The 26,673-nt window shown below is 41.5% G+C and overlaps 1 protein-coding gene across 1 annotated transcript in view; it reads left to right on the top strand.

The window, feature by feature from the left end:
- Positions 1–18,407, top strand: part of ARPP21 (cAMP regulated phosphoprotein 21) — a 112,023-nt gene extending 93,616 nt beyond the window's left edge. Inside the window, exons 19-20 of the mRNA XM_068557500.1 lie at positions 16,571–16,719; positions 17,884–18,407. Of these exons, the coding sequence (XP_068413601.1) occupies positions 16,571–16,719; positions 17,884–18,141 (407 nt within the window). The 3' untranslated portion in view covers positions 18,142–18,407. The remainder of the gene's footprint in view (positions 1–16,570; positions 16,720–17,883) is intronic.
- The last annotated feature ends 8,266 nt before the right edge of the window (positions 18,408–26,673 follow it).

The raw sequence follows: 26,673 nt of genomic DNA, 5'->3' as shown, positions 1-26,673 counted from the left end.
GGATCTTGCTGGAAGAGTGTATTGAGAAGTTGACTGCTTTGAATCGTGTTTGTTATATTTGAATGATAAAGAATGAGAATTGCTCATTTCTCCCACTAGATCAGGAGTTTTAAATTCTGGGTTTTGTGACTGGGTTTCTGGAGTTCCTGAAACCAGTGGAATTTTATGTAAAATGTCTTTTGTATGTGCCCAGGTAAAACTGACTAGAAAACGGGTTCAAGACTCTCAGTAAATTATCAGTGTGATACATAATCCTTGGTAACTGTTAAATGTCAGTGCCCTTGATCGAGAAACTTCCCAGGGGTGCCTATTGTTTTGTTGCCTCCCTTTCAAAGGTTAGTGAGGAAATGAAGCAGCAGTTCCCAAACTGTGGACATTAGGGCTTCTGGAAGTTTCTGCTGTTAAAAACAGCAAATATGTCAATCTGAAGAAGATTAATACATCAAATTATTATAAGCATCCCCCATCTCCCACCCTCCCCCCAACAAAAGGAAATCAGCAGATGCGCTCTGAGTGGGAGGCTGTTAGGAGAGCTCAGATTAGAGAGCTGCCATGACTCAGTCACTCATTCTTTTTCGCACTGTTTTTGTTTTTTTTAATTTTGTTTATTTATTTATTTATGGCTGTGTTGGGTCTTCGTTTCTGTGTGAGGGCTTTCTCCAGTTGCGGCGAGCGGGGGCCACTCTTCATCGCGGTGCGCAGGCCTCTCACTATCGCAGCCTCTCTTGTTGCGGAGCTCAGGCTCCAGACGTGCAGGCTCAGTAGTTGTGGCTCACGGGCTTAGTTGCTCCGCAGCATGTGGGATCTTCCCAGACCAGGGCTCAAACCCGTGTCCCCTGCATTGACAGGCAGACTCTCAACCACTGTGCCACCAGGGAAGCCCCCTTTGGAACTGTTTTGAACCCAGTTATCTGCCAAACTGATTTAAATAGTTTCCATTTGAAGCTATACATTGTTTAGCTTATATGCATAACAGAACAGGAAGAGAGAGAACAGCCAATGTTGCAATGCAAGATATGCGGAGCACAAAAAGAGTGACATTTCTCTAAATTCATATCATAAAAATCTTCACTCAATTCCTAAAAAAGTATATTTATGTATACATATACATATATGCATATGCATACACATGCCAACAACACATATACAGGTATATATGTGCGTAAATGTGTACAGTATATGTATATACCTCTATATAGTAAATGCAAAATTTCTCATCTGAACCCGTACTGATTTGAGAGTGAAAAGGAAGGCTATTAATAATTACACTAGAGTAACTGGCATTAGTAGACACATGTGGTCACCTTATATATAAATGCAGTATTTGCTCGGTTATTTAGAAGTGAGGGAGTTAGTTAGATTTTAATCTTAATTTTGTGCCCCTTTGGACAATATGTATTAAATAAAAACTGATGATTAGAAATAAATAAATACATGCCAAAGTTTAAGAGAGGGAAATAATGACATTTATATCTAATTTGGTTTTTTGTTTGGGAAGAATAAAGGCTGTCTGTAAGCTACAATGTGTTTTTTGTGGATAAGGGCTTGCAGTGAGCAGCAGGAATCCTTTTATCTCATCTCATCAATTAGAAACAAAACACAAAAATTATCAAAACCAGTCAGTTGATTTTTAATGCATAAAGTGTAACATTTCGAAACATCAACTCAAAAAGCATTTAAAAAATCTATTTTGGCACTTTAACATGCCTTTAACTTAAATGCCCATTTTAGTATTCATTTGGTCCCCAAGCTGAACATTTTGAAAGATATTTATTCACAAATCATGATTTTTTTCCCTCACATAGTTAAATAGAAAACAAATGAAAACATCATGTGTCATTTGTTAAATGGGAAAAAGTAAAATTGGTCCAGATATATCATGAATATTATTAAATATTGCATTTGAAAGAATACTGTAGTATAATCAATAATATATTCATTGAAAATATACTTTTTTCCTAAAAACTGCTTGCTTAATCATCTTGCATAAAATATAGTACAGAATGGTTAGGTTAGAAATATTCCTAAAGTGGAAGATTCTCTGTCCCTCTGCAAGGATCTCAGGGGTTCTAGGTGCTGGGAAGCATCGGAATAGTCTAAGGAGTTAGTTAGGAGATGGGCCCCCAGTGAGAGCAGCTGGCCAGGGGAAGCGGAGAAGGGTTCGCTGCTTTGTATCTTATCTTTGATGTGATGAGAGGGGGCTCCATTCATTAAGTCACCAAAAAAAAAGATGGAAAGGCACCTGCTTGAACCCAGATTCCCCCCAGTCTTCTTTTGCTCTGAGACAGCTTTAGATTAGGACACAAGAGAAGAGGGAAACTGGGTCTGTTTCTTATATGGGAACAAAAGGAAGCCTCACATTTCTCTGAGTCTTTGGTGATAAACTTGGAGCAGAGCCTCTAAACAAAGGACAGACAGCACCCTGGCTGTCTTAAAGTTACAGCCTAGAAATCGGTGCTGCACCAGTGCTTGGAGTCTGGACACACAGGCCTTGGCAAATGATTCCCACCTGCACACAGCCTCCCCAGGTATGATTAGCTTGCCTCTTCCACTCCCTGCTAGACTGAGTGCTTTGCCTACCTTCACGTTCAGAGCTGCATCTGCTGCTTTTTGCTACTAGAGATTACACTTTCCTCATAAACCCAGGTCAGAGGAGCACATTCATTGCAGCGCCCATGGTCATGTCCAGGTGACTGTGTCTTGGCTCATAGGAAATTTGGGGTAGTGAAGCCTGAACATTGTGAGCTAGATGGGGCAGTTCCAGGAACTTTTTTTGGCATTTGGAGTCCTTCCTGGTACTATCAACACCCAGTTTGTTCTTCATGTAAGGTACAATTCTGCAGGGAGTGAAAATACTTTCATTTTACATAGCATCATTTGGTGGAGACAAATGCCAATTACCATGTAGTCAATGCGGTGTCTGCGGACGTGTGACTCATATCTACTTGATCTTCATAAAAGCCCTGGGAAGTTGGAAATTAATAGGCAAGCAAGACAAAGCTCAAGGATAATAGATAACTTCCCAGTCACAGAGCCAGTGGGTGGAAGACTTAGCAATCAGCCTCTTGTCTGTCTGATTACAGAGCCTGTGATTTTTCTATTAGGAAGCAGAAACTTCAGATTTAACACCAGAAGGCGAATTTGAAGTCTCATTTAAGTATTCTTTTACAGTATTTCATCTTGCTGATAATTCCTTTAAATATCTGAAACAATTATGGCTAAATGTATTAAACTTGAGACTAACATATAGCAGAACATTTTCTAAGCCAAATATGCTTGGGGAATGCGGGGATCATTGAAGGTCATTGTGGAAATAAACTAGACCCTCCTTTTTTCTTTTTCATTTTCTCCCGAAATATCCTTTGCCCACTGTTATCCATTTGATCTCAGCCATCTGGTTCTGCAGCCAGCAAAGGAAAATGTCAAATTCAACAAAATGAGTAGTACTGCTTGAGTTGAATCATAATTTAACATTTTTTCTTTACCCTACAGGATATGTAAACAGTAACATAACTTAATAGTACTTCCTAAGTTATTCTCAAATTCCCTACAAACAATGCCATTTCCTCAAAATGGAAAGGCAAGCATTAGGGCTGAGAGTCAAATATTCTGCCCTAATAGCCAATGACATCTAAATTTGAGAGTTAACATTTACTTAATTGCTGAAGCAGTCATGCTAAGTGCATAGTCTGACACATCATCAGGTGTTAAAAAAAGATAATTTCTGAGGGGAAAAAAAATACATCTATAAAACCAAGAGACAGTACTCTGCTAAAATTATCATCCACCTCTCTTTAAAATCTTCATTTGATCAGGTTGGCGCAGTGGCTTGGGGAATACTGCTTGACATAGGAGTGTATTCCTTGCACTTTCTGAAGGGAAGGGGTGTGCTGGTTATTCCGTTTGCTTCTCCTCTCATCACACAGCCACTCTCCATCCTTCTGTTAGCTTCCTTTGTCCTGTGGCTTCCAGGTGGGTTTTGCTAATGGAAGGCGTCAGAGGGCAGAGGAAGAGGGAGATCAGAGTCTCTCCAGCTCCTCCCTCCCTTGCAGTGCAGTTGGCTCTCCAGGTGGCCCCTCGGCTCTTACTGGCTTCTGGTAACACTGGCTCCTCCCCTGAGACCTGCAGGCTGAAGGGAGAAAACGGTCCTTCCTGTTGTTAGGCTCTGGGTGCCTCCCTCGCCTGTTGGTCACGTAACTTGCCTACTCGTTTGGCAATACTCTCTTTATTAACACCTCTTCGGATGAATCACTGGAGCGCAATTCTGTTGCCTGCCAGGACCCTGAGCTGGAGGTGGGAAGAAATTAGTAGATACCCCTGACTCAATTCTGGTTCTTCTAGGCTGCATGGCCCTAAACAATCTACCTGGATTCCTTGTGCTTCATTTTCATTGTCTGGAAAATGAGAGTCATAACGGCACCCGCTCCACAAGTGCTTAACTCAGTAAGGCACAGGCCATAAAGGTTACTATGAGCTTGGATGAAGAAAGGGGAACAAATGATTGTTCTCCTGGTTTGAGTTAATGCAAGCATGGTCCGTATTAACCCAGTATATAACCTCCTGGGAATGTTGCCTGTTGTTGGTAAATAACTGCTAATATCTGTACCTAAACATTGAGATACAGTCAGTCTGATAGTTTCAAAAGAGATGGTTTGATTCTGGTTTTTGCAACTCAGGATATGTTCCTTGAATCTCCAAACTTTTATTTTCTTTTTCCCTAATGCCCTACTGTGGGTTATCTTAGAAAAGTCTGTTGGTAGCTCCTAGAAACAAGCTTGGTGAACTCCAGTTCACATACACGAGTTATATTCTCCAAACTCTTAGTAATAACATGATAACAGCAACAGAGCCAACGCATGTGTGGCTAGGAAACAAAACTATGCCTAGCAGTCCAGTCTGTCTTATTTGGAGGAAACACTATATAGCATGTATGCTAGCAAAGGGACTAACAGGAAAATGGGATTTAGTCCCCAGTTTATGAGAAATTCTGTGTGCGATCCTGTGCCTTCTTAGCCCTCTGAACTCCAGCTTCATCACCCAGAGCTTGTTGGGCCAGGAGATCTCCGATCCATTGTTCCCACTCAGGTTGAAGGACTTCAGGCTTGGCGGGGGGGGCCAAGAAGAGATTTAGAAAAGCAAGGAATTCCAGCCGTATGCTGTAGGAGGGAAAGTAGGTGAGGTCCAGGTTTCTTGCTTGCCTTTTTTTTTAGGCCAAACGAAGATCGAGACACAGTCACAAGGGAGCATAACCACGGGTTAGCAAACTCACAGTTATGTCCCAAAGACACGAGGCTACAGAAATCTGGTTTATTTTCCTAGATGCCTCACCAAGTGCCAGCAGATAGGTTTGAGAAGGCCAAACAGTGTCTCTGATGGGTTTTCCTTCCCTCTCCCCCTCCCTTTTTCAGCTCCTTCCCGCATCTTCTCCTTTCCTTTATTGCCTATCCCAGTAGCATCAGGTGGAAGTGGAAAACTGTGCTGTGCCCTCTTGATTTGCTGCTGGAAGGAACTTCTTTTTTCCAGAGGCAAAGGGGCTAAGAGAAAACATTTGGCAACCGGTCATCTTTGTCTTTAGTCTACTGTGATGGTGATAAATTGTTTCCCTTTGGCCATGCCTCATGCATGGGCAGGGCTGGGGGCTCTCTCTTCTGAGCACATTTGCTTCTTCATTCTTTTCCTTGAGGTTTTTGTTTGTTGGCTTATTTTCTGTAATGTGGCATGGTAAGAGTCGTTTAGGGTGAATGCAATGAGGACGGTTTTTTATCAACATCATTGATAAAATGTTCTTGAGACACTGAATGTAGAATACAGGGCTAGGCCCAGATGTATAAGATACGCTTCCTCTTCCAGAGGATTATAATCTACCTGGGAAGCAGGACCTAAATCAGTAATAAAATTTAATTCAAGTTCATACAAGGTGGAAAGTGCAAAGAACAGGGGCAGGGCAGTCACATATCTTGGTCATTGCCAGGCGCTCGGTCCCTGGGAATTGTCTTACAAGAGGTGCATCTTGGACCATCCTAACACCCCTTGAGAAAGGATGGTCCCCATTTTTACAGATAAGGAAAATGAAATCAAAGAGGAGAGATGGCCCCCCACAGGATGTGATGTGCCAGATTCCATCACCCGCTCTATGAAGGGAAAAGTAAGCGGGTTAAACGATACGAATTCAAGGAATTCAAGTATTTATTGAGACCCAAGGTCCAGCAGTGATTCCCAAAGTGTGGTCCCCAGACCAGTGACATCAGCATCCCATGGGCACTTGTCAGGAAGGCACATTCTCAGGCCCCACCCAAACCTACTGAATCAGAACCTCTGGGGGTTGGAGCCCAGCAATATGTGTGTTTTAACTTTTGGTCACTTTAACCAAGTGACCAAGTTATTCAGAGACAGGAAAATGCTGAGAACCATTGACCAGGGAGAAGAGTTCCAGCTGGGCAGGGAAGCAGGGACTCAAACATGGAGACAAGATGATGAGGCAGGACTGAGTGGCAAACCTTGAGAATCCAAAGCTCCAAGAAGGCAGCATACACAGCTTGCTGGGAAGGATGGCCCTGGTTTAGCACACTCTCAGCACAGCCTGGTGTCCTTCCACGGACAGAACCTGAGGCCTCGGCTGGTTCTCTTAGACCCAGCGTATTTGCATCATCTCATTACATTGAAGTCAGCAGGCAGCAAAGGTTGTGACTATCTTAAAACGCTCATGCTCTATTTGGGTGCTTATAAAGCATTTAACCATGATGAAATGTGAGTTTTACTCTTGCAGGCCTTGGGTGGAAGACCATTTGTCCTTCAATTTTATTTTTACTCTAATTAACTATTGTGAAATAGGATTTAAGTGTGGACCATATACTCTGATTCCAGCTAAAAAGATAAGCACATTTGTATTTGTATGGACAAGCCTGTAGATTTCTAATTGTTGTCTCAACCCAGATAAAAGCAACACTTTTAAATAACAGTCCCCCGCATGGTGAGATTAAAGATTGTTCTTCTTATTGCTGTTAACAAGGATAATCATGGGTTGATTACGTAGATGAACAGAAAGTATCTCTTTCTTGTTGCTTAGAGTTGTGACATCATCTGGTGCCCAGCAGCTTTACTTTGGGGCCATCTGTCAGAAAACTGATAAAGAGACAGCGAACGAACAAGGGAATCAGGAGTTATGTTCCCTGAACCCTATGATGAGAACTTTACAAATGTTTATCCCCATATATATTTTCTCCTTGGAAAACATTAGTTATGGGTACATTTATACCAAGTTCAGTTGTGGGTTTTTTGTTTTTGTTTTTGAGCTATACATTATATAATTTAGAATCACTCACTGTTTGGTTGTAATAAAATGTAAGCAAGTTGACTTCTAAACTTTTTTGTCATCTTGAGATTGAAAACGGACTGATGTGTCTACCTGGACTGCAAGGAAAAATCAGAAGAAACTAAATCCTGCAATCAATTAGAGCTTGGCATTTTGCATATGTATGTTCAAAGGATGTGTGTCCACAATGTACCAGAAAACATCATTCTGGTGCTTCAGTTTCTTCACAGTCCAGTGTACATCCACTGTACAGCCTGGTGTACATCTCAGCGTACAGTGTACAGTCCAGTGTACAGTCCAGGGTACAGTCCAGTATATAGTGTACAGTCCAGGGTACAGTCCAGGGTATATTCCAGTGTATAGTGTACAGTGCATATCACATGTACAGTGTACATCTCAGTGTACATACAGTGTACAGTATAGTGTACAGTCCAGTGCATAGCACATGTACAGTGTACATCTCGTATACAGTCCAAGGGCACATCTGGTGTGCAGGCCAAGGGCACATTTGTGCACATCTGGTGTACAGTCCAGTGTATGTCCAGTGTACCATCCATTGTACACCCCAGTGTACACCCAGGGTACGTCACGTACCATCCCAGGTACAGTCCAGTGTACATCCCGTGTACAGTCCAGTGTACATCCAGTGTACAGTCCAGTGTACAGCCCTGGACAGTCCAGTGTACATCCAGTATAATCCAGTGTACAGTCCAGTGTACAGTCCAGTGTGTAATCCAGTGTACAGTCCAGTGTACATCCAGTGTACGGTCCAGTGTAAGCCAGTGTAGTCCAGTGTACAGTCCAGTGTACATCCAGTGTACATCCAGCGTACATTCCAGTGTAATCCAGTGTACAGTCCAGTGTACATCCAGTGTACAGTCCAGTGTACAGTCCAGTGTACAGTCCAGTGTGTAATCCAGTGTACAGTCCAGTGTACAGTCCAGTGTAATCCTGTGTACAGTCCAGTGTACAGTCCAGCGTGTAATCCAGTGTACAGTCCAGTGTACATCCAGTGTACAGTCCAGTGTAAGCCAGTGTAGTCCAGTGTACAGTCCAGTGTAAGCCAGTGTAATCCAGTGTACAGTCCAGTGTACAGTCGTGTACATCCAGTGTATCCAGTGTACAGTCCAGTGTACATACAGTCCAGTGTAATCCAGTGTACAGTCCCCTGTACATCCAGTGTAATCCAGTGTACAGTCCAGTGTACATCCAATGTACAGTCCAGTGTCTGTGCCTGTCTTCTCCATGTTCATAAAATCCTATGAATGGCTTTTACAGTCATTCTTACAAGAAATGTCAAAGAACAAATAGTCAACAGGTTTGAAGAAGGAAGGATCAAAGGAACAAAATTTTAATGACCTGAAAATTCGATTGCTTGACATTGAATTCAGGTCAATGGTGTACCAGAGCTCTCCTGTTCTGGCCCACACGAGCAACATTCAAAACATCAGGAATTTTGCCAGCTGATTGTTAAGCCCTTTATAGCTTGAAATTGGCCACAGTGGGAATAGTTACACCAGGGAAATCAGCAAGCACTACAAATCAGGGCTTTTGTTTATCAGAGAGTTCGTGTTCTAGTGGACACGTGGACAACTGACATTCATGACTATGGTACAAACTCATCCAACATGTGATGCCACTAAAACTCCTAGATGCCAGTGTCTGGCAGTTCACATCCTAAGTATTTCCCCAGTGTGTCCCTTCTCTGTCATCCTACCATCTCTGCCTTAGTGCCTGTCTTTACTGTCTCTGCCCCGGATTATTGCTCTTGCCTCCCAGCAGACTCTACCAGTGGAACAATGTTATTGTTAAATCTACCACCAGAATAAAGTTTAGTTAAGAACCCTGCCAGTCTGGAATTGAAGAAAAGAAGATAGTTATCTTTGGCTATTGGGAAAAATAACGTATAACACTTTCCTATATAAACAGAGCACTTTTGATTGACTCTAATGTAAGTGGTTTTTGGTTTTTTTATGTTTTTTTGTTTTGATGTGGGTTTCTACAGATTGAATCTATGACCATAGAACTTATTTTCAAAATAGTTTGGCCAGGGAGTTCCCTGATGGTCCAGTGGTTGGGACTTCGCCTTCCAATGCAGGGGGTACAGGTTCGATCCCTGGTTGGGGAGCTAAGATCCCACATGCCTCCCGGCCAACAAACCAAAACATAAAACAGAAGCAATATTGTAACAAATTCAATAAAGACTTTAAAAATGGTTCACATCAAAAAAATCTTAAAAAAAAAATAGTTGGCCAGGGCTAGGTTACAGCCTGTAGCTATGTGACAGTGACAGTAATATGATCACGATGGTATCGACCCCATGACTTTTGACCTCACGACTGTCCTGTTCTAGCCAGCTGATCAAAAACAATTCATCAGTGAAAATATCCACCAGAGGGAATGCTACTGTGGGGCATGATTAGACCCATCTTTGTCTTGACTTTGCCCCGAGCTTAGTCTGGGGAAAGAACTCCTCCAAGTTGCCTCAGCAACAATTCACTGTCACCCAGCCTGGTGTGAGCGCATCCGTAATTAACACTGGTAGATGTGCAGAAACGCCAAGAATGCCGCATTATCTTCTAAGCCACATGGCCTCATTAAGAAAGTAAAACGTTTGTGAGGCTCATGCAGGTTTTCTCCCTCTGGGCTGTGGAAGCTCTCTGGCTGTCAGCACAGCACTCAGGGCCAGGAAAGTTCAGAGAATTACTTCAATAATATGACAGCCTCGTCCTTTTAAAATGGAATTCAATGCCGGCTTCCCTCAGAGGCATTCATTGAAATTCCATGCATGAGCCATTCCTGTAGTCACTTAACAATGTCTCTCATGTTTGCCCTGATTTAAAAAAAAAAAGAAAGAAAGAAAACCAACTTTGTAGTTGCGATAACATGGATCTGGATGGTCTAATTACAGTGAAGAGGCCCCGAGCTTGCAGTAATAGGATGGTTCATCTGATGTGTACGGCCATTAGAAAATGACCCATGCGTGGACGTTCAAGGGGGACAGTAAGGAGGCTTTTAAGAATTACACTCTGTGCAGTAGGAAAGCTAATGAGCAAAAGAGCAAGTAGGAAGAAAAACTACTGCTTCAGGAAGCGTAGTTCCACTTACGGCCTGTGACAGCGTTCCTCAAGTTCGTTAGGACGGACTGGGCTTCCCTCTATTCCCATGCAGCCTCCCCATGGCTCATTCTGCATCTTGTTTTTTAGGAATGAAACCACTGAATAATAAATGGTGAGAAAGAGGATGGATGCAGAGACTGCCAGTAAATAAGATGAAGGCAGACGCACAAAGATGAAAGAAGTCATAATGGGCTTCAAGAGCCCAAAAAAAAAAAAGCAGTTTTTTATACTCCTCTTTTTGACTTTTTTATGCTATTTTACTTCATATATAAGAAGAAAACATTATCTTATTATGATGTCCAGGCTAGATACTTTTATCCTATATCTTAATTTTTGGACACGTTTGAAAAAAAGTGTCTGTCTTCCGATGCAGTCTGTATGGCTTTCTTGTTTTAAAAGTCCTACATGGGGTTTCAGGTCACATAATTTGGGAGGTTGACATAGAGGCAAAATGCTTCAAAAGATACACACCTTGCTTTTCAAAGCTGACCCCACTTCACCTACACTGTCACACCAGGGAGTCAGCACCTAGGAGTAAGAGTGGGACAGTGTCTGTAAAGGCCAGTGAAATCAGATGCCTCCTTAGGTCCCAGAGGACCCCCTGGTTCTGGGAGGCCTCAACGTCAGTGGAACTGTCGAGGGCATCTTCCACTCTACCTGAGGTGGGCGAGGGGCTATCAGTACCCCAAATCCACTTTCTGAAGCATAAGGTGGTGGTTCCTCTTTCAGGAAACCATAGCGATATCGTGATACCATAGGATACATCTGTTCTCCCTACTCAAACCTACCTTGAGCACCAAGGTGCTGTAGGTAGGTGAAGCCAGAAAGGACCCGTCTTAAAGACAATGCCTTCATAACGAAGTAAAACTGGGGAACAAATCCATAGTGTTCATAGAATTGGAACACTGATGAGAGCAGTCTATAAACTCCGAAAGTACAGCCGCCTCTAAGTGGCCTGGGGGATTTTGATTTCTCTGACATCCTAGGCTGTTTCGCAGAGTTTCTGTGTATCTTCTTTCTCTTACCCACTTTTATCTTTCAAGTACTACAGATACTATTTTTGTTTCCAAAGGTCAAGTGACTTTCCTAGGGGCAGCAAGTTGCCTGGTGCAGTCAAATAACAGAACTGATGTTACACTTAATGTGCAAATAAGTTATTTTTACCTTATATTTTGAGAAAACAATCCAGAGTAAATAAATATACAGAGTCTTCAAAGATTGTGAGGAGAGGCGTTATTTGAAATGGTCTTAGTAACTGAAAACTGTAGTTTCCACTGATTAGAAACTAATTAAGTAAATGAAGGGACTAGAATCCATTTGACCCTACTCCAACCTGACTGCCTGTCTAGTGTCCCAGTATCTGAGTAACAAACCTTTAAAACGTTATTACGTGGTCTGAGTTGATTCTGTCAGACAATTATGCTTTACCTTTGATTTTTTTCCTTTGCTATCAGCAAGATCTTGTTCAACAGACTATGGATCATAACTCTTGTCCTCTTTACTTAATTGTTTTAACTATTGAGAAAACAATTAATGCAATGAATAGCCATTGAGTACCTGCCATGCTAAGGGGATTTATGTTAAGGTATGAAAGTTGGAAGAATGTATAATAAATAGTTCTACAATTTAGGGAGTAAAAGCAGGAATGCACAAGTGAGAAAACCACAACTTAAATTCTAGCTTTCCCTCCTACTAGCTGTCTGACCCTGACAATGTCTACATCGAAATCACAGTTGTCTCTCTTGTAAAAGGAGTTTAATAACACTGCCTCCCAGGATTCTTGTGACAATAAAGTAAAAGTGCTCAATTTACTGCTTGGATCGGAGTAAGTGATCAACAAATATAGCTTGTTAGCTCCTTTAAAATGGAAAATCTTTAAAGAAGATGAAAGTGTAGAGGAATTGATAGGAAACCAAGAAACCGAACCGGGCAGGTATTAGGCAGTGGTGTGTGCAATGCATGAACTATAAAAATTCGGCAAAGGGACAAGCCAGCCCTGGATAAGCATTTTTTTTCTTTTTCATAGTCTTCGCCAGCCGTGCCACAACTGAACTACTGTAATTCCATCTCAGTACCATGTACAAAGAACAGAATTTGAATTCAGAATCAGCTAGCTGGTTCCTTAGAAACCTGGAGAAATGTGTGTATGTTGGTTCATCCAAGATAAGTCATATTTTCTATTAAGCAGATTATTAACTTTAATCATTTGAAAAGGCATTCTACCATATTAAGAATACTTAATAAACCCAACAGGAAAATTACACTGCTTGGGTGGGTTTGGGGAGGTGATGAGAACTGTCTAGCTTCTCAATTACTTTGCTCTGTAGATATTTTCCCTCTTAACTACACCCTTCCTCATCGTCAACCTTTATAACCAACAACAGCCAGGGAATCAAAACCCTGAAAATACAGGTTACGACTTTGTCATTCATTCATTTCCAAAATGTTGGCTCTGTAACAGTGTATTCAAATAAGAGTTAAAATAATGTCAGTCACAATCATGCAATTTATAATTCCTAAATTGTAATCCCAATTAACATTCTGATTTTTCATAAATATGCTACATCCAGTGAAATGTTTCCTTGACAGAATATTAATGAATTATCCTCTGACTACAAATAGTATTCAATAACTGCTGTATTTTAGTCAAAACAATATTAAATTTTCAGATTTGTAGGCTCCAGACATTTTAAGTGTTGTAACTCCTCCATCTTAGTAGAGGGTACTCATTTATTTGCTAGGAGGCATTTGTCCTTTCCTAACCTTTTTACCTTCAGAAAATAAATGATGCATGTGACTTGAAAACTGAATTAATCTCAACTGAAAAAGGCATAATAAAAATAGCTAATGTCCTTGTGATCACCATAGCAAGCCTACAGGGCAGTTACTTTTGCTATTTCTGTTTTGTCAGATGCATTCTATCTACTAATCCTCAATAAATATGAAAAACTGATCATTTCACAGCTAAGAATTGACAAACTGGAACACATTTCTCATTTGAATAGACAAGATAAGCAGGTTGCCACCAGCCAGCGCTGCCACCTCCGCCTTCAGGCGAGCTGTGTCCTCGGTAGACCCTGTTAGTTCGTGCTTAGGTCACTGCTATCACATTTCTATTTGTCTATTCCCGGACCGGAGCTCAGATTCACATTCCAAATAGCCTCCTGTCTCAAGGACCATTCTGCTGCCTACCTTCTGTAGCACCAGGTAAAGAAATGGGGCCCTCCAATTAAACCATTCCAGGTGTAAATTTCTTGCCTGGAGAGCGAATTGAGAAATGAATGGGGTTCATGAATATAAATTGGGCTTTCCTTACACTTAAGTTTTCATTTGGAAATTGTATGGCATGATTCGCTCCCCACATAAATCTTTATTTGCCTTAAGTGTGTTTACTGTGGGAATCCCAGTGCACAGCTGGTAGCCCATTGCTATGCATGACTGAATATTAAAGTTCACAAATCATCAGGCAGAGGGGGCTTGGGGAGGGCGACATCGCAGTATCCCTGCATCTGTGTGCTCAGCAAAGATGAATCACACCCTCCCGGGCCGTGCACCTTTACTGGGACGAGGCCACCCAACCTCCTCACTCTTTTTCTCTCCTTGAATATTATTTGACAGTTGCTTCCCCTTTCTACCAAGACATTCTGTTTTCTGTATGTCTTAACAGCTCTGTTATCATCAGACTTATTTTTCCTTTCACCCCAATTTTGGTTTATAGAGCTGATGTAATAAATGAATCTTTCATAGGCCACCTCAATTTATTTTTGAACAGACTCTGTGAAACAGAGTCATTTTGAAGATGACTCGGTGAAAGGATGGAACGATTCAATGAGCAAATACACCATCTTTAGACGCAAGGCCACGGGACCTCTCCTGCCCTCCCCTCTCCCCTCCTTTCCTCTCCTCTTTTTGTTTACATAATAGCCATGTGTATTCTGCAACAGGACCATTGAGGCCAACTGGGCTTTCACCAGAAGACCAAATATAAGTCCGATTTTTAGAAGACATTTCTCTCATTTTCAACCTGTACTTTGAATCTTCAGCCAGAAATAAGGCACCATTACACGGACTTGCAAGTGTGTTCACATTGCCTGCTCTTGGTTATAGAACTAGGAAATGGTAAGGAAGGCTGTGGTCATGAATTTTCTATAATCATGCCAGGTTATTTTTTTAACATATACAACCATTCATGTGACAGTGAATTTGATGTGGCTAGGAGTAATGTCATAATAATAGTAAAACAGCAACAGAATTTTTTTAGGGCCAACAGGTATATGAATAAGAGTGGTAGATCTAGACAATGGGAAATCATAGAAAACAGTTTTTTACAATTAATGTTAAATTTCTCCCTGCATATGAGGCATTCTGGGAGGTAGTAAGGGCCATGACATGGCCTTAAGTCACATTTCTTGTTCCCCAGTCTGATGACTTTTCCATACTGTATAAACTGGAAACACTTTGCCATATTGTATAAACCCTCTCAGCTGAGGTTACTGGTATCAATTAGACCCGCAAAGCATATGTAAGGGAGGCTTTGACTGTGTTACCACCGACACAACGTAACTGGAGGAAAGGTGGTCAGGACCCTTAATCACATTCTTAATATGCGGTGTCTTTGCAAGAATGTAAAATAACCTAGTAAGGAAAACCACTATGACAGTGGAGTAGGGAGAGTAACGTGAACATGAAAAAAGTGGGACACATAAAGGAAGTCAAAGGATGACTTTCCAGGTTACACACCTGCTCCACTTACCAATCAATGCAGGCACAGTCCAGGCCTCCCAACTCGGCGCATCCCCAAGTTTGCTCCCTCGGGTGTTCCAAACTGACCACACCTTATTTCCATCTCCTTAGATGAATAGAGTTTATCTCTAACTCAGTGACTATCTGCAAGACATGTTTCCACAGTATTTCTAAGATGAGTGAAAACACATTTTTGCAGAGCAAAGGATAGCGAAGTATTGTGTGTTTAAAATCACATTATAGTCTTTATGTAATTTTACCCTTTCTCAGTTAAAACTCTCACATGCACTCAAAACAAGGTCTATGTATAAACAATGTGGATTGATTAGGAATCTTTTACCCTTTGTTTCAATTTTTTAAATCTGGTTGTAAAACTTAGTGTTAGCATTAAGAAGATCTAGGATTGTAAAAACTTTCTCGCAGGGAATCAGCAGTTCCACTGACTTCCAGGCACTCAGTACAGTTAATAGTATGAGCTCTGGAAGGACCTTATTTTACAGCATGAAGTAAATCTGTTTTATTTCTCTATCACCATGTCATTTTCACCTACATCACAACTTTCTTCCCAACATTTGTAGGAACAGTTCACAGCCTTCTTTTAAGAATGCATTTTAAACCACATCTTGTAGTAGGGGTTAAGATAATTAGAATAAATCCTGGTCCACTTAAAAAAGAAGGAAAAGAAAACCTACCAACTGACCCATCCAGAAGGTCATAAACACATACATTCTTTACGTGTTGTATTCTGTATTATCTATGATATGTACATGATCCCTTATGGGAGTGTTTTGCCAGAACGTTTTCTTGGGAGCTAGTGGTGGAACAGAATAAAAGCATGACACACCTGCTGTTGTTGCCTTTTGTCTGAGTCAATGAACGTTGAATTATGTAGAGTAGGGAGTCATTTTGTTCACTAGGGTATGGAAAACAGAATGCATCCTAAGTTAACGGGCTGTTTGATGATCTCTGTGTGAAGTGAGGTAATGCAGAAAAGCGAGAGGGTAAGAGAATGAATCAAATTAACTAGGAAAAAACTTGATAATGTGTGACTTCTCCAAATATCACTGAAACCAAAGCAAAAGATAAACCTGAAAGGTTTAATTTACAGCAGTCAACCAATGTCAATACAGGTTCCCGTCTTTGCATCATGAAGAATTTACCACTGTCACAACCTGCTCATTGGACCACTCTTAAGGATGGAAGTATCAGTGAATGTTTTGGAGTCACACCCTTGTCCACCCTAAGAAGCAAGACATGTATTGTTAGGAATTACACACTCCTGATACAGAGGTTGAAAGGTCTGCAGGTTGCCTGGTGAAGAAGTGCTCTCATCCCGTGCAAGATCATCATTGTTCTTCTTGGTACAACCAGTTCAAAAGCTGTTTTTTCTTCACAGGTTACCAGCCGGTCTTGTCTGGTCAACAGGGGTTCCAAGGCCTCATGGGGGTGCAGCAGCCACCTCAGAGTCAGGGCATGATGGGCAGCCAACAGGGAACTCCAGTGCAAAGCGTGATGCTCTCCTACCCAACCATGTCTAATTATCAGGTGCATATCAGTAACTCGGAAAATTGTGTTTTATAAAGCAGAACTTGCCTAAGTACAGGCTGTGGGTATGTCCCCATATTGGGTGGTTGGCTGGGTGGTAGGTGCTAGGCGCAGCCAGTGTTGACGGTTGATTTTGAGTCAAGATTATAATAGACAAGCAGAAAATGGGAAATGTATACTTCTGTAACTACTGTGGCTTTTGAATGCCCTGCTAAGTGTGATTCCATATAAACTTTCTATTCATGGAAGAAAATTCTTTAGTCTAAAGTTCTATTCATGAAGACCTTCAGGCATTCTGTTGAAATTGTAGTTACTGGGAGAAAGTCCTCACAGCAAATTTTCATTTGTTTTTGGTCACACCCAAAGAAACTTCATTTCACCACAAATTTATCTTATAAGGGATTTTAAAATGGCATCTCAGATTCATTTAAAGGGCATTTATTGGAGCTGACAGCTGCATTTTCCAGACTAAACCCACACTGGGTATTTAAAAAGTGTCATGCCCCCTTCTGTAATGTATATCCTGAAATACCCTGGCAGGGGGCAGGGGGTAGTGAAGGGTTGGTGAAACACTTTAGTCATTAAATTTAGCTGCATCAGGTACTTCTGGCCCTGGAGAACTTATCCTCGGTCCTCCTGCCCTGACAATCCTTGTTCACACTGCATCAGTTTCTACCTCCAACTGAATAGGAGATGTTCTCTAAAGCTGCAGGTTGAGAGTGAGCTGGTTCCTGGGACACAATCCCCTTTTACTGTCGATGGCTCCAGACCACTTTGCATAAAACCGGAATGGGAGCGTGGCTTTTCAAAACTGAGAGAAATCCGGAGTGGGAGGTCCAGATGGCAGTCACTGGAGGGCCAGGAGGGAGGAAGGAAGGAGGCTCAGAACTAACATCTTCTGAGCATGTACTTCTAGCCAGATGTGTCCCAAGAGCTGTACACCCCTGCAGTCCTTTCAGGGGCACTTTGAAGGAGGTTACATTATGCAGATGGACTCAGAGAATCAGAGAGGTTAAGTGACTTGCCCAATGTGAAACAGCTGATAAAAGGGAGAGCTGGGATTCGAACCTAAAAGCATGACTGTTTTTGATGACACCACTGTAACTCATGGGACACCCCAAAATAAACTCTTCATACAGGCTTCTGTCTTGTGTCTTCCTACAGGTGCCAATGACCCAGGGTTCTCAAGGACTGCCCCAGCAGTCATACCAACAGCCAATCATGCTACCTAACCAGGCAGGCCAAGGGTCCCTCCCAGCCACTGGAATTCCTGTGTACTGTAACGTCACACCGCCGACCCCTCAGAACAACCTTAGGCTGATGGGCCCTCACTGTCCCTCCAGCACTGTCCCCGTGATGTCAGCCAGCTGCAGGACCAACTGTGCCAGTATGAGCAATGCTGGGTGGCAGGTCAAGTTCTGAGCACTCTGGCCATGGTGCATGTCTTCAGATGCTACTCATGGCCTTTAAGGGAGGAGGAGCAAGGTGCGAAAACTCACTGAGGACTTAAGTATTCACTCAACACCCAAATGACTGCTGCTGGTATTCTGTAAAAAACAAAACAAAACAAAACAAAAAAACAAACAAACAAAACAGAGACTAATCCACACATTAGCTGGTTAATGGTGCATATTTCCGTCATGTCTGCTAGGTATGCCTTTCTAGCTTAGCTAGTGACATGAATTCATCAAGGTAAGATTTTCTCCTACCACTGAATACCACTGTGTAGATGATAATATCCCTAATTTGGATTATTAGTTTTGTACTTTGTGTTGACTTACTTTGTGATGCTAAAAGTATTTAAAAATTATATACTGAAATCACATTGTACCAAAGCTGTAATGGAAAAGAATTGATGAATGGAAGGAATAATTTATATACACTATAGAGTTTTCTTTTTTTAATGGATATATACTGTATTGTAGTGTTTAATCAAAATAAAACTATTTGACCTTATGGAGGAAGGTCATGTTTTTACCACCAGTTTGCTTCACTCTCTGTTCCAATATATGTTGGCTTACGTGTCACTGTTACCCCTTTTGAGCACTATTTCATGAACAATGCACAGAAAAGAAAGATGTTCCAGGTGTTTGTAGATGAACTGGCATCACCTTCATAGGCAAACACTGAGCCAACTGTAGTTTCTTGTCATGAATACTACAGGGGTCCTGAAAATCAGGCGACATCATCTCATCTGTTCATTGACTTCACATTTTTGAAATGTGTACCTTGCTTTTAGTTTTAGGCCCATTGAATGCATGTAGCTATACTTCAGCAACTAGGAAAACCTGAGTATCCTTGGTAACAACAGCTCTACACCAAACTCTATACCAAACCCTGATCCACCTCCATTCAAATTCCATCATCTACCTGGAAAACAAGGTATCTTTGCTTAGAGGGAGATTAAAAGAGGCGCAGTCTAATTCACCCATTATACTGGGTCACACAATGTAACGTACCACTAATATTGACAGTAGGTCAGTATCTCAAAGGTGCTGTTTGTCCTAATAATTTAAAACAAGGCAAAATATTGCAATTTGTTTACAAATACTCAGAACATTCACAAAAAAAAAGAAAGAAAATTAGGGGAAGGCTGTTCCTGTCTAATCCCAAAATGTTTAACTCCCTATAGATTCTGCAGGTAAGACTGATTTATGACAACCTTTGAAAAATAATATCAGAACTCTGTATACCATCTTTGGCCCTTCCAGGAGATATTTAATGAGGGACCAAAACCCCATAGCTTTCACTTTGCTATGGCAGTACAATGACTAACAGTTTTGTATTTTATACGCTCTACCTAAAAACCATTATTGCCAATGAGAAGGATTTGGAACGTATATCTGGATAATTGCCATTGTTTTTCATATTATCACATTCTCTATATTAGATTTTTCCCTGTTCATGTTGTTTAGCTGGAGATAGAGTTAGGCAGCTAGTTAAAAACTCAACCTACCAGATTACCATTCCTTAATTTTACACTATTGTTTTATTTTTCCTTTAAAGGGGATTTTTTACACATACTATCATTAGTTTTATTCCTTGTGAAAAGTCTGTCCCATTTTCCCAAATCTCAGTCTACTGATTTCTTCATAATAAGTAAACCGTATGAAAAACACTATAAAAAGAGGATGTTGCATTTTTTTTAATTGAGCCATTAAACCAATAGGCTGAGTAGCTTTTAAAACAAGAGCTGCTCTGAGAAGAAGCTATGTGTTTGCCTAATTAATATCTTCCCCTAATAGAAGGAGGGGGCTGACCAATATAGATTCATTTTTAAATATATTCACCATGTAGCCCTCTGATCTTGGCAGTGATCCCAAACTCAAGGATCCAAATATGAGTCTGAATGTTTATTTTCTTTTCATACAATTCTGAGAAACTCTGAGCATTTCTTTAATGATTCTTAGAATTATTGAGCTTTCTTTCCCATGGATTTGAAACATATGTCATGCTAATAAGAATAAAGACAGACCTTCTTTCTTGTTGGCCATTCTTCTCCAAATGTGTTACACTCTTTCATATTTAGACATTTGACTTTATTGCATAAATCCCTTAGGTTACTGCTTCCAGCTGAGACATCTTCCTTACTTTCACTAAATATTTGCATCCAGCATTACCTTATTCCTAATCTCATGTTATGCTTACTGTCTTTTTACATTTGAATATTCACGGTGGTTGTGTAGAGCGCGGGTCCCCAACCCTACCGGTCCGCAGCCTGTTAGGAACCCGGGCCACACAGCAGGAGGCTCCCCATTGCCCTCACTACCGCCTGACCATCCCCCCCAGCCCCACACCCACATCCGTGGAAAAACTGTCTTCCACGAAACTGGTCCCTGGGGCCAAAAAGGTCGGGGACTGCTGGTGTAGAAAGACAGTTTTATTAGTGAAGCACTTCCAGAATTTAATTTACCTTCAGGAGAACATTCCGTTTTTTTCACATTAGTTAAAATTTTATTACAATCACATTTTGAAAATACATATTACATATATGTCTATAAACTTATATGGATACATACATATGGATATGTACATATGCAAATATACGAATATACACAGTCATCCCTAATGATCCTCCATGTGAATGTAAAAGAGAACACAAGTGACATGCATTCATTTATTCAGCAAACTTTTATTGCATACTTGATTATATCCTAATTATGTGGCACAATTTAAAATAAAAGTGCAAATAAATTTCACACCCATAGATTTATTCTTGTAAGTTTTATCATACATTTGGTTATTCTGTGATAGTTGTAACTAAATGTGCTAACTAAGATACCGATGAATTTCAGCCATAATTATTTTATTGTTTTAATATCGTTCCCCAGGAGGTGGGGTAGGATAAGACAGTGTGTTATATAACATTATGGAAATGGATTTATGTCATTAATTATAAGTATAGTTGGAGGATTTAGATAAAGTCGTAAATCATCATAACAAAGTAAGTGGGGTACCTCTGAGCCAGAGCAGCTTCACAAGAAAGGATGGAAGGACAAAGCAGTTCTAGCTCCTAACTCTTAGCAATTCTATTTTATGTGCAGCAAAGCTTTAGTGGCATGTATTTTCTTTTTCCCTCTTGGACAGAAACTTCTGTATATAAGTGCCCTGTCTTAAGCTGCATCACAAGGCACAGCTCCTATAACCCATCAGGATAAAACAAATGAGACCGAACAGAACATGGAGACAGCACAGGAGGGTTGCCAAGTCTCCATCACGACATATTCTGTACCAATACCCAATATGCAATGAAATCGGATATTAACTACCTAGTCCCTCTTGTTTAAAAAAAAAATGGTGAGACCTTTATCCATTCTGACTCACAAAACATTTTTTGTTTTCTGTACTTTGCTGGATGCCACTTCTTCTGCACAAGACCAGAAATCTTTGCTTCTTCCCATACTATTCTGTCCAAAACCCTCTTTACTGAGAAAGTTGTTCTCTTTAGGGCTTTGACACTGTTTTCCAATAGTTCTCAGCTGTAGTGTTTGTTTCAAGTTCAAATCTTTATCACTTGCCTTCTGTGAAGTTTTGTAACCTCCAGTCTTCTCCCCCCAAAAGATCTGCCACTATTATGTGTGGCAAGAGCTTTTCACTCTTGGAGCTGGGCTCTCTACTCCTCTCGGCATTGTGTACACAGTGGGGGTGAGAGGCATCTGATACTATTCTTCTGAAGAGGAAAATCATTTTCTGATCGATGTCCTAACAGAGAACCGAGTCTTCTACTGGGCATGAGGTTGCTTCCTCTCAGACAATAATAACCAGCTCCCTGACTGCAGCAGCTCAGGGAATGCTTTGAAATTAGGGTTCGTTATTTGATTTGTTTTACTGCCTTATTCCATATTACTCTCAGTATTGTCATAGAAGGAGAAGGAAGAGGTCAGATACTGAGCAAATAGGAGGAGACATAAATCTGAAGGGGGTGAGCCCTGAAACCGGATTCGATGGACAGTCAAGGAGCAAACCCAGCAGGCACTTACGATAATGTGTGTGCCACTGATGCACCGGTCCAACCGATTCAGCATCCTGTCAGAAGAGAGTCGCTTTTTGAATGTTCAAGACTTCACTCCTTTGGTGTCTGGTATATACAGAGGATGGGGGAGACATGCAGGGGTGCAGGGGAGAAGATGAGGCATAGTATAGAGATTCTGGAATTAAAAGTAGGGCAGCTGGGACTTCCCTGGTGGCGCAGTGGTTAAGAATCCGCCTGCCAATGCAGGGGACACGGGTTCAATCCCTGGTGCTGGAAGATCCCACATGCCACGGAGCAACTAAGCCCGTGCACCACAACTACTGAGCCTGCGCTCTAGAGCCCACAAGCCGCAAGTACTGAGCCTGCATGCCACAACTACTGAGCCCACATGCCGCAACTACTGAAGCCTGCGTGCTCTAGGGCCTGTGTGCTGCAACTACTGAGCCCGCATGCTGCAACTACTGAAGCCCACGTGCCTAGAGCCCATGCTCTGCAACAAGAGAAGCCACTGCAATGAGAAGCCTGCGCACCGCAATGAAGAGTAGCCCCCGCTCGCCACAACTAGAGAAAGCCCGTGCGCAGCAACAAAGACCCAAAGCAGCCAAAAAAAAAAAAAGTAGGGCAGCCTATTTGAAGTTCTGAATCATGTTTCTTGCTAAAAGATCCAGCGTCCCCATAAGAATGGCCCAAGAAAACAGATCTGGTTAAATGTGGGGGCAACTTAGGGCCTTACTGCGCCCTCTGTACCCCCAAAGTTTTCATTGTATTAATAGCTTGGAAACCATTGCTGTTTGCATTGCCGTAATGCTATCATAAAACAACCCCCTTCTTGTAATTCGATTCCTTTGCGTACAGAGTTTGCAGCTGACTCTTCTGGGTTCTCCAGCAATTAAGTCAGTAGGACCTCTGTCTGGGCACTTACATCACCCCCCTTTTGTATAAAATACCTCAGCTCATACAGGATTCACATTTCCTTGAAGAAACGAATGTGCATACCATCCTATTATGGGGTGACTGGAAGAAACACCAAGCATATAATGCCATCTGGGTCACTTATATCTGTCCCATGAATTGTTTCCAAACTGATGAAAAACACAGAAGCAGGAAAATCACCTGTTTTTTTTTCTTTTTAAGAAACAAGACAATCACCTGTCATTTTCAAGTGTTTAAATTTTTTTGTCTACAAGAAGGAGACCACATTTTCAGATGAAATGCACAAGCCAATTTCATCCTTTTCAAAAGAGAGAAGAGTTACTTAAGGTGCTTAATCGTAATGTAATAGGGAGCAATGGCCTGAGACAGAGAAAAGCAGCAATTTAAATTAGACATTAAGAAAAATTTCACTGGAAGCAAGGGCAATTATACAATGAAATAATTTCCTAAGGGAGAAACAGTGAGGCACCATTAAAAAGAGTTGTTTAAAAGAGAGTAGATTAAAAAACACTTGCAGCTGAGGCTGCTGGAGGATCGTTTTATGATTTATTGCTTTACTCTGCCTGCGTGTCATACTCACGAGATTTCCCAGGCTCAGCTAGCTTACCTTCCATCAAGCAAGGATCTGCATGGTGCCAGAGACTATGATGTCTGTATTTTATTTTTCTTTATGCAAAAATGTAGACAGAGCTCTAAATGGAGTACCAGTGGAAAAGGCAAGGAGAACCTAGAGGGCTCTAGTTGTTCGAAAACTACTCTGTGTCAGTGTCCTAGGATATTTTACACACATGCACACCTCTCTCTCTCTCTCCAATCTTATTTAAACCTTCCCGCAACTAATTGGTTGACCTGTTCAAACTGGTGGCCATTAATCAGTTAGTATTACTGGCCATGAGGATACATGACACAATTATTCCTTCACACAGACATATTGCTATGCATGCAGCGTGGGGGGTAGATAAAGCATCCTTTACCTGATGTCCAAAGTCTTGCGTTTGAATCCTAGCTCCCATGATCAAGCACCCTCAAAAACTAACCTCTGGGTCCCGCCTGTACAGTTCTCTAATCATTGCTATTCCTTTCTTAATCTCTTTCCTCCCTTATCAGGACCAGCAATTTTCCAGCCAGTTTATGTAAGGATTTAACACTAGTTACCAGCCTACCAGCCAGGAGAGGAAGGGAGGCTGTCTTCTGAGGGGAAGAAGGGATTTCACCGTGCTTCCCAGCCCAACACTGGGGAGAGGCCACCTCCATGAACTCTGAAGGTTCAGAGGGACCTGCAGAACCAACACCCCCCGGTACACATATCAAGATGCTCCCATGCCACGTTTCGGGATTTCTGGTTTTCTTAACCAGGGCCCTGACTTTAGCACGGCAGACCTTTTCAGCTGAGCATTCAATGTCTCTGGAGCTCTGAAATTGTGAGATCTTATGTTTGCTGTTTCCTGCTCAGCTGTGTCCCCTCTTCTACAACAGAAGCTTGAAGCCTTTTTGTGTGCTCCCAAAGAGGCCCTCTGGCTCTCACCCTTAAGACTTGAACTGTGAATGGTCTTTGGTTCTTTGTTAGCCCTCCGCAGAGTGTCCATGCAACTTAGCAATAATTCTAGCTACCTCTCCACTGCCTTGCAGGTATTTTCTCCTCATGTCTTTCATATGCTTGAATCATCATCCCTTCAAGGGCATTTTCCCCCACAGGGATGCTTTGCCCCATCACACCAGGGCAATATTTAGCAAGGGAACCGTGTGTCAAGGGACTCAGGACAGCATCTTACACCACTCTTGGCACCACTTGTATTAATTAGTTCAGGCCTCTGAAAAGCAGATGCCAAGATGGAATTAGACTTTCTAGAGATTTAGAAGGAAAATTTGGTAAGGAAAAATGTGTAGGGAGTTGCAGGAAGCCATCAGAGTCATCTGACTTGATGCAAGTCTGACCTCTGTGGAGGAGAGAGGAAAAGTCTTAGAATTCAGTGCAATTAAAGAAAGTTTCATTGAGATCTACAGGGGGGTCCTCAGGTCAAAGTCTCTGTCAGAGACCCACATGTCTCAGGAGTGAGCCTACCATAGCATCTCTGCTGAGCTCATTAGTGTCTTGGGCGGTGTGTTTGCCTTGGTGTAAAGGCAGTGATGGTTTTCAGAGTCCCCACAGTCAGAGATATGAGAGGTGCATTCCTATGGCTGCCACACACAGAGACCCGGAGTCCTTCCATCTTGACAATTCAACCTTCTGTATGGCTAAAGTCCCCTGCATTCAGCCAGTGGATAAGAAGAGTGAGAAGTGACACACATCACGGAGGGAGGGAGGGAGGGAGACGGATGGACTGAGAGTTTGGGATTGGTAGATGCAAACTATTACATTTAGAATGGAGAAACAACAAGGTCCTAATGTATAGCACAGGGAACTATATACAATATCCTGTGATAAACCATAATGGAAAAGAATATAAAAAGAGAATGTATATGTGTATAACCGAGTCACTTTGCTATACAGCAGAGACTGGCACAACATTGTAAATCAACTATACTTCAATTAAAAAAAAAAAAAAAAGAAGTGACACACATCCCTCTATTCACAAGGATGCACTTCATTGAGAGTCTGAGAAATGTGTACCTGGTTGGGGGGCCACTTAGCAGCATGAAGTCTACAATAAAGAACAAGAAACGCAAGCCTTTGATGGACAGCGGGTCATTCCTGCCACTTAGAATAAATAAATAAATAAATAAAAGTGAGTGGAAAGCTAACAAAAATGTCATTATTCTGATGGCATGAATGATGAAAAAAGAAAGAAAAATTAAACAATATTAGAAAGGAAAAACAGGGCCTAACTACAAACACAGTATAAATCAAAATAAAGTGTCAATGCTCTGAACAACTTTATGCCAATAAGTTTTAAAACTAGATACCGTATTGGCAAAATATTGATTACCAAGAATGACAAAAAGTAAATGCAAAACCTGAGTAACATGATAACAGATTAAAATAATTTACAGTTAAAGATATTCCAATCCCCAAACACCAGACTCAGAAATATTTACAAGGGACTCCCACAAAGCCATCTTATATACATTCTTACAGATTTTTTTTAAAGGCCATTCCCAAAATAGCATACGAGTCTGCTAAAACCATGAAATCAGAACAAAACAAGGAAAGCAGAAGACAGTCAAATCACAGTCAAACTCATTCGTGAAAACAGATGCAAAATATTTGCAATGAAACATTAACAAATGCTACCCAACAATATGTATATGTGTGATCACATCAGAAGAAACCAAACCTGCTGACATCTTGATCTTGGGCTTGAAGCCTCCAGAACTGTGAGAAAATAAATCTCTGTTGTTTAAACCAGGGTTCCCCAACCCCCAGGTCATGGACTGGTACCAGGATGCAGCCTGTTAGGAACCAGGCCACACAGGAGGAGGTGAGCAGTGGGCAAGTGAGTGAGGCTTCCTCTGCTGCTCCCCATCGCTGGCATTACCACCTGAACCTCCCTGCTCCCAGTCCGTGGAAAACTTGTCTTCCCCGAAACCAGTTCCTGGTGCCAAAAAGG

Source organism: Eschrichtius robustus, chromosome 12 (genome assembly GCF_028021215.1).
Source record: "Eschrichtius robustus isolate mEscRob2 chromosome 12, mEscRob2.pri, whole genome shotgun sequence".
Taxonomy (NCBI): Eukaryota; Metazoa; Chordata; class Mammalia; order Artiodactyla; family Eschrichtiidae; genus Eschrichtius; species Eschrichtius robustus.
Note: the sequence above shows the minus strand (reverse complement) of the source record. Positions and strands in the feature narration are given on the sequence as shown.